Source organism: Acanthaster planci, linkage group LG05, assembly GCF_054643075.1.
Source record: "Acanthaster planci isolate LZ-2023a linkage group LG05, COTS_SCS, whole genome shotgun sequence".
Classification (NCBI taxonomy): Eukaryota; Metazoa; Echinodermata; class Asteroidea; order Valvatida; family Acanthasteridae; genus Acanthaster; species Acanthaster planci.
Genome location: NC_141781.1, coordinates 5,838,104 through 5,846,999, shown reverse-complemented (window position 1 = coordinate 5,846,999; position 8,896 = coordinate 5,838,104). Strand labels below are relative to the sequence as shown.

The 8,896-nt window shown below is 40.3% G+C and overlaps 1 protein-coding gene across 1 annotated transcript; it reads left to right on the top strand.

Moving 5' to 3' along the window:
* The first annotated feature begins 293 nt into the window (after nucleotides 1–293).
* LOC147799036 (uncharacterized) lies at nucleotides 294–6,524 on the top strand. Its single transcript, XM_087137443.1, has 4 exons — nucleotides 294–649; nucleotides 3,510–3,608; nucleotides 3,926–4,012; nucleotides 4,753–6,524. The coding sequence occupies exons 1-4, from the start codon at nucleotides 367–369 to the stop codon at nucleotides 4,965–4,967; spliced, it is 684 nt and encodes a 227-aa protein (XP_086993569.1). The 5' UTR covers nucleotides 294–366; the 3' UTR covers nucleotides 4,968–6,524.
* Nucleotides 6,525–8,896: the final 2,372 nt, after the last annotated feature.

Below are 8,896 nucleotides of genomic sequence, written 5' to 3'. Positions count from 1 at the left end.
CTCATATTTACCACCGCTTGTCTTTACGGGGCAATTTGATAGGTCCAAAGTATCGAAAACCCGCCCACATGGAGGAACATGCAGTTGTGTGGTTCAATTGATAAATATATGATTCAAACTTTATGACCGAATTTCTAAATGGCTGAAAACGCTCATCACGGCCTTGCTACCAGTAGGAAGGGTTGAACATTTCTAATAGTTTGATTGACAACATATATGGAAGCTTGGAAGTCAATTAACCAATTTTCAGTAAACCACGCCCTTTCCTCAATCCTATAATAGCAGGCGACTTTGCGGAAATTGAGCACATCGACTCACAGTTTCCAGCAGTCGTTCAGTTTTCTCTTGCTGATCCACTGCTGAATAATGAAGCTGCTCGCTCTCTTCGTATGTGTGGCCTTCCTGTACGGTGTCTCCTCGGAGACATCAGACTTGGGCGACGGTGCGACAGTGGTGGCTGCTGACGATGCAACCGACGACCGCGCAGTGGCCGTAGAATCCGATGACTTTACCGAGGATGACGACACAGCAGAAATGGACGACGAAGCCGAATTGGAGTGGGATGACGATCAGGATGACGATCAGACAGACGACGATTTGGACGAGGAGCCCGCGTTTCCCTTGATGTATGAAGACCAAGACACTGACGGTAAGTAGGCCTGAGCGTATTTACCATCAAATAAATAGTGTATTGGAATCAGCAATCAATCGAATTGTCACCATGTCCATACGCCTCCGGGAAAAAATGAAAAAAGAAAAAAAGAGCCTCTAGTTTTTGGCGACAACTCTAAGTAGCAAAAATAACATTTGCCAGAGCTAAAAGGATTTATCAGCCAAAAAATCTTCAACGACCTCACGAAGTGACAAAAACTTGGAAAATCGATATTTCCCGATCTTTCACCAAGACTAGTAAAATGCAACAAAGTTTGACAATTTTTTCGCCCGCGTATAGGCTCAAAAAGTGACAACGACAGACGACGCGCGACGGACGACGGCAGATATAGAATTCCCTACCGTTATAATGGAGATCATTAATGCAATAGACTTTATTCACGGGGCCGGTCATATTGAATTTGAAAGCGAGGTTTACTCTTCTCTTTTGAATGTTGAGAGTACAAATAAAGCAATAAAATGACAATTCTTGACAAATTTGCATCTCTCTACACTGATGAATAATTTCAAATTCATGACTGAGCACATAGAATTGCACCTCGTCTGCCAGATTCCTAAAAGTTTTGAAAGGGAGGCTTGAAACGCACGGAATTATAAAAAGTCTGGTGCCATCCTTGTCGACAGTTTGCAATATATAAAACAGGTTTGTGGAATCAGATCAAAGATCAAAAACGTGAATAGAGTATACAGGGGAAGAAAGTAAGACCTCCAGGTTTTGCAACCTTACAAACTGTACAAAAATGTTAAACGAATTGCTGTTTAATTAAAACAAAAAAATCTACAAAGTAGTGTGGATTAGCATTTTCTAAACCTTATACTCAATAAAACAAAAGTGGTCGAAAATGCGGAAAATAGGTCGCATTTTAAATGCGTTTTTCTTGGATATCTGTTTTGCACGATTCTCATCACTTCGTGAGAGCGTCGACGAAATATCACATAAATTCCATAAGCACCGTTTATGAAAATCAAGCAAATCTGCCCTTTTGACCTGTACTTTTCGATCGCGGGAAGTGCTACACGGGATCATTATGCACAAAATGTCGGTTACCAAAAAACGAGAGCTACTCCCCAGGCATATTGGCCATGCATTGTTTCTCAAGTGCGATGTTAAAACAGAGAATCGCGACATCCGCAACCGGGGCGCTGACGCAATGTGATTTCTACCCAGGGCTCTGAATGTCAAAGTTAAGAAATTCAGCGAAGCATGAGTAAACAGCATTCAGTGCAAATGCGAAAAGCATCTGAATTGGTAATGAATACGTCACTCTCATCTTCACCAGTTCAGCTAAATGGCTTTGAAAAGGCGAACAAAGTGACGCAAAGCATTGGCATTTTGATGTTCAACTTGTTGGGATACTATAGGCCAAAAAAGACTCCGGTCCGAAAGTGGTTTTTTTTTTCCTCTCATTTTTTTTCCTTTAGTAGAAGTGATGTTAGAGCGCATGGCCTTGTTACTTTGAGAAGTGTGAATTAACAATTTTGAATTAATAAAAAGACCATAAATATTACAACAGGCAATGGATTCAGTCATCTCACTCATACAAGTGCCTCTTTTCTTGGTAAGATTGAGCTTGTTAAAATACTGTAGTGGAACCACAAAGGAGAAATTAAATGTGAAAAAGACACGTTCAGCTCCAGTTTCCGGTCTTAAATGAAATTTTCGTGGAAGAGGTAGCAGTATATGACATATTTTGCGCAGCGTTTTCTGCTTTAGCTTAGACGAAACAAGTTGCACCTCAAATGTGAAAAAATAGATGAAAACAGTTCAGCTCCAGAGTCAAAATAAAAATAAAACTCTCATGATTTAGAAGATATACTGTGCACATTGTTTTCCGTTTTAGCTGATAAGAAACAAGTTGCATATAAAATAAGCTAAAACGGAAAACAATGTGCACAGTATATCATCTAAATCATGAGAGTTTTATTTTTATTTTGGGGGGAAAAGTTCAGCTCCAAAAACAAAATCTGCTCTCACTGTAATCTACCTTTGTTGTTGGCAAGTTGACGATGCATGCATTGTTACATGTATGGTTATTATAGCACGATGTCCATCGCCACTGCATGCGTATGTTACCGCTACTGCTTACCCGACACTGAAATAGACTGGCCCCTTACGGTTGGTTGCTTAAAAACGTTTTCAATTTGTATATATAAGCAGAACGTAAGACCACTTCGTTTGTCTGGTTCACAGACGTGGGCTTAAGTCCGAATCAATTGGCCACGGCCAGAAATTACACCGACTTTTTGGCAGCATCCACGACCAGTTCCCATAGAATCATGCGTAATATCAAGCCGCAGCCTACTGATTCGGACATCGACACTGCCTCCGTGTAAAGATACAGGAATGACGTCATCTGATAAGAGTGCCCGACTGAAATGTATGGGGGCCTAAGGGGATTCCCTCACTGTACATGATTACTCAGCCCCAACCATCAAAAACACGTTAAAATTACCCAGTAGTAGAATTCCTGCCGATCAAGTAGGTTTGGCTGCTTCTGGAAATCGTTTTAAGCAAAATAAAAGACCTCTTTATTTTGCCGCCGCGCCGGTCTATGGCGAAGCGTGCGGCGACCAGAAACTGGAGACTTTTTTTGGCCTAATGGTGTTGGGAGATTTAGGACGCTTACCATCACCGATTTGGCGTCATACAGTTGTAAGCATGATGTTCACTTTCGCTCAAGTGGTACAAAAATCGGACTGGCAATTACTACGACGCAGTTTATCTTCTCTTGTCCATGCTAACCCCAAAGGCATCGGTATAAATCATCAGATATCATCTCTCTATGATCTCAAGCATCATTTTGTTATTCCATTCTGTTTTTGATTATTTCCCTCAGCTTTGGAAACGGCCACTAGTCCCGATCCCGAAGTTGAGGGACACGGTCGTTTCAAATGTCGACGACGCCAGTGTTGTTTCTTTAGGAGAAGATTCCACGGTAAGTACTCCCTGACATATTAATGCTAAAGCTTTTTGTGTTTTGTACCATCTTTCAATGGCTTTGAATCCCGTTTGCTCCGACTTTCATTTTCATGTCGTTGCAAAATCCTGTTTCGGTACTTAGATAATTTTCCCCTCACTTTAGTCTTTCAAAAGCGTATTTGAAGTCCACAGATTAAATACCAGTGAAAAATCCCCGAGTTTGGCCAACTTATGATAAGTCAGAAAGAAACTGTAATTTTCTCTCAATGAGTTAAATCGTTTTCAATCCATTTTGTATGTGTTTCTATATTTTTACGAACTGTTTACTTTCAGTCTGCGTAAGGGCGTCTTACCGACGAGGCAAAATAAGATATAGAGCTACCATCAATAAGAAGCATGTTGTCAGGAAGGCCTTCCAAGGTAAGATTCCTAGGTTTGTATGCGAATTTCAAATTTTGGATAACTTTTCTCCTGCATTGGCGTTTGAATGAATAACAGCTACGCGGAAAACGGCGGGGTAAGGGCTAGACAAAACTATATACAAAAAATGTTCGAAAGTGTTCGTACGTGTTACGGGCCGGGTAGCGCCCTTTTTAAAAACGAATATCAACGAATAAAACAAATCAATTTATATATCTTAAACTTATGTTGCGAAGAAAATCAGTTCGTTTTTGCATATGTTTAATCAAAAAGTTAGTCAGAATAAAGCGTATTCAGATTACACGAAAACTCCATGTTCAAACTGGACGATTGTTTTCATAATGTGGAAACGTGCATTTCTGAAGAACTATCCCAAGGAATTATAATCATGAATTGGGGATAGGTTTTATCATGGAGAGAAAAGATCTTGATTTTTATATTGGATTTTATTCCCCTTCACCGACATAATATTTTTCCGATGCAAACACAAAATCTTACAAACATATTTGACAGCGGTATCAGCATCTAATCCGCCATGAATTTTGCAGCCAATGCTAGCAAGCTTGCTGAGGAGATGGTTACCCTGCGTCCCAGGGCCATTTTTCTTGAGTCATTTAGTGTCTACATGTATATACGTCTGTTAAAAGCGAAACATCCGGTATCCAAATATTGTTTCAGATTGATTCCAGGCTGTCCAAAGCAAGACAGTAATGTGTACCTCTCCCGTTACCTCTCCACAGTGGGCGCCAACCAATCGAGGCGCTGCATTAGAATCAGACGACGTTGGTCAATATTCAGGAGGCGCAGGAGAGTCTGCGTGGGCCTGACCCATGTCAAAGTCGTCGGCAAAGGAGGTTACATTCGGCGCATCTCGGCTCGCGTCAAGGTCCAAGTCAAGGGGCATGGGGGTTTCACCAGGAAGTCCAGACGATTCAGACTTTACCGCCGCCGCTAGATCCACCACATCGCTCTTCTGATGCTTTAGAATTATAATCGGTTCCGTCGTAGGGGTAAAACGTCTACGTTACAATTACTTGAATGGAATTTTAAGGTAAATCTACGCGAATCTTGGTACAAAACAGTCGAGGCTTGTCACACAAAACTAAATATATATTTACAGGCAACTTTGAGATATTCTGTTATCTTCTGGTCTTAAAAACGAAACCAAATCACTGAAAACTTCGAAACATTATTAAGCAATTTTTTTTCTGATAATGTAGTCTTATTCGTGGCTAGTCCCATTATCCTTGTGTTTTTGCATGTAGAAGACCAAATTAGATTTTCAATGCAAAACTTTGTAGTCCCTGGTGCATAAGCCCAAATAGTCCATAAAAAAATATAGAATCCAAAAATTATCCCTCTAAAGTCCCCCTTAGGCCAAAAGAAAGTCTCCGGTTTGTGGTCGGCGCGCGCGTCGCCTTAGACCTTCTTATCGCCAAAATAAAAAAAAGGTTTTTGGTATATACGATATCCAAAAGCTGCCAAACTTGCCTGGTCGACTAGAATTCTGCTACAACGTAATTTTAAGGTGTTTTTGATTGGTACGGTGGAGTAATAGGCCTACGTAAAGTAAAGGAGTCCCTCCTGGCCCCCATTTCTGTATTATACTTGGACATCTGAGAACCAGACAAACGAGGTGGTCTTATATCCTGTGTACATCTACAAACTGGAAACGCCTTCAAACAGTAAATAGTGAGTGGCCAGTCTATTTCAGTGTTGGTAGTGGTGGTACGTACGTATTAGCTTATTTGCGAGTATCATTTTCTAGTGAAAAAATTCAGACCGCAAAAAAGAAAAAAGCGGCGTCGTCGCATCAGCCCCTGACCAGAAAGCGGAGACCTTTTGGCCCTGGAATAATTTCATTTCAAAAATGAAAACAAAACGACAAAATTCTTAAACGTGTTTGCATGACAGAAACTTGGTCAGTAAGTGGAAATAGCGAGAAATTCTTCGTTCAGAACTTCCATAAACCGTCAATTCAAAATTTCTATGAAAATAAAGATTTCGGTATACGTCTAAATGCACTAAAAACTCCAGATTTTCTGAGATTGGCATTGGTCACTTCGTGACACCCGCGACAAATTGATGACATACATTTATCAGCTACCTTGTCAAGTCTTCTGCAGTGTTACGTAGTCTCTATTATGGTAGAGGTTGATGAATTTTAAAGGATATTACGTTTCTCTTTCGGTTTCTTTAAATTTCTTCCCCTCCAATCCCGACCCTAATTTAATCTAAAATTCGGACATAATTACTTTGAAAAAAGAGATCCGATGTTGACTTCTGACGATATTATATTCAAGCACCCTATTGCATGAGTTGGGTGAAATGTGATGAATTTGGTAGATTTCGATGTAGTGGTATTTTCCAGCTTTTGTGGGTAAAGTGAAGCTTTGGAAAGCAGGGAAATGATGTTATCCGTAAATAGATTTTAAGCAAATATTATTGAGATTATCATCAGCAGCTTAACAGTCAATAATACTTGCAACTGCGGTTGTTTATGAGAGCATTACATATTGTCTGATGTTTATTTCATGTCGTCAGTCTTGATGCCTTCTTTTTTCGATAAAGATCCTATTTTAGGCCATTTCACCATGGCTCTCCGCAACACGTCGTAACCGGTAATTCGCCTTGGTACCATTGACTTGGTCTCGCTCCATATAGCGTTATATTTTAAAAACATCCATGCGAATACCTAGCCATTTAGAGCGGAATGCAGTTCGTGACAACACTTGAGATGTATCAAGTATTAAACTAGGCACAGCGCAAAGCTGCTTCGCTCTATTATGACTTCGGCACAAACAAACCAAATTATACGATCTCGTAGAAATTAAAATGGTTTTTCGATATATCTTATCAAAATTTAACCTGTCCCTGTTCTGCAGAAAAGAATTCAGACAAATGGTACGCAAATGTACCGATTGTAAAGAATGCCACAAATGTCACCAATGTAACGATTGCGTCAGGCGTAAGGATTGCTCCACCAGCGACGATTGCGGTAGATGTATGAATTACTTGGCTTGTTTTAATTCATACGACTGCCGAAATTCAAATGCCTTGGACAGTTGCAAAGACTGTTACGAGTGTGCCCATTGTATCGAGTGTTTTGGTTGTACGTACTGCACCTGCTGCGTAAATTGTGTCGAGTTGGAAGGAATGGATCACGTGGTGCTCGTAGACGGCAAGCATAAAAAGCTGAGGCACGCGCTAGAGAATGAGCCACTGCCCGATTCATTGACGAAACTCGACGCGGATTTATACAAAATTGAATAAATTATTGAATACGACGCTGACGTCGAAAATTTAATTAAAGTAGAAATCCCAGGTTAATTTTTTACCTTAAATAAATGAACTATATATAAAAGATGACTGATGCAGAACTTTGTCACTTGCTGAATCTAAAGGAAGTACACATAGCGGGATCTCAAAAACAAAGTAAACCGATACCTCCTTGTAACCACCAAATACTTGAAATAGATGAAAGATACGCGTGTAAACATTGCAGTCTAATTTTTGGGTTCGTTTCGCTCACTTCTTTCACCCCCACTGACATGGGAGATAGATATTACAAGCATCACGTTTGGAGGAAACCACCCCCACCAAAATCGAGAAAAACGTTGCAGAAGTATAACATTTGTTTTAAAAACGGCGAAGCGGGTGAAATAGAGTTTAAGTTAAAACAGGATTTAGACGGTAAGATCTCTAGAGGTAAACCGTTGAAGGCTTTAATCGCGGTGTGTTATCAAGAGGCAACCGGGGAAACCGAATCTAAAGTGAAAGATCTATTTAAAGTTTCGGATAAGCACTGGGAAAACGCCCTCGACAAATTAAACCTCGCCAAACAAGATTTTTTAAAATGTATATAATAAAATGGAGACTCACACGTTTTACTTAACCGAGAGCGAGCAGACGTTTAAATTGAGAGATGTCATCAACAACACCAAAGGCGACAAGGTCGTCCGAGTAAAGAATATTCATTTTGAAGCTGGATTTTTTAACGTAATAAACGCCACTGAAATTGAGTGGGATACAAACTTGGACGGTAGGCCAGCGGGGGTACTTGGCGAACGACCTCCCGGAATATCCTCAGTGGAAAGAACGGACGTATCTCCCAATTCAGAATTAGTACAAACGGCTAAAAACAGATTGATCCAAGCAAATAAAAGAGGAAATTTAGCGGAAGAATTCAGAATCATCGCTGATGAAATTGAGCAGCTAAACCAAGAAATCGAAACTTTAGAAGACCAGTTAAACCAAAGACAACCATCAGAAACGCGATCTCGTTTAGCTTATGATATCGACAATAAAAAAGTAAAATCAGCTTCACTGCTCGAGGGGCAAAGACAAGCTTTAGAAGAAATTCGCGAAGGGAATCCCCCGACTCGACCTACCACCACCAACTCCCCCGTAACACCCACGAGACCCAGAAGAGAATTGACTAAAAGACTGTTTTTGACGGGGCTAAATGAACCTATATACGACAGACTTCATTCGCGAAGCTCATCTGAACCATTACCACAGGGTCAAAGAGGAAGCATCGTAGTATTCACCGGTTATTATAGCATGGACTGGTTTCACTTTTTGTTAAACTCGATTCCGGGCGTTTCTTTTAAGGTTTACTCAGAATCTAAACGAGTGACTTTGGCCACTACGTACCCCAATCTCAAGTTGCGACTAAACAAAGAAGTGTCCAAGCTACTGAACTTACCCAAAATAAAACTTTTACCCAACGTTATTTACGAAGGCAAGTACGATTTAAACCCATTGAAACTCGCGTTTATTCATTGCAAACAATTAAATACATTTTACAATTTTTATAACGGCAGTCTTTAGACTTGCTGTACGTGCTATCTACCGAGCCTCGCACCTACAATCACTGTGAAA

Coding starts and splice junctions, on each gene's coding strand:
- LOC147799036 (XM_087137443.1), top strand. CDS start 367: ATGAAGCTGCTCGCTCTCTTCGTATGTGTGGCCTTCCTGTACGGTGTC. Junction 3,609..3,925: donor CTTTAGGAGAAGATTCCACG/GTAAGTACTCCC, acceptor GTTTACTTTCAG/TCTGCGTAAGGGCGTCTTAC. Junction 4,013..4,752: donor TGTCAGGAAGGCCTTCCAAG/GTAAGATTCCTA, acceptor ACCTCTCCACAG/TGGGCGCCAACCAATCGAGG.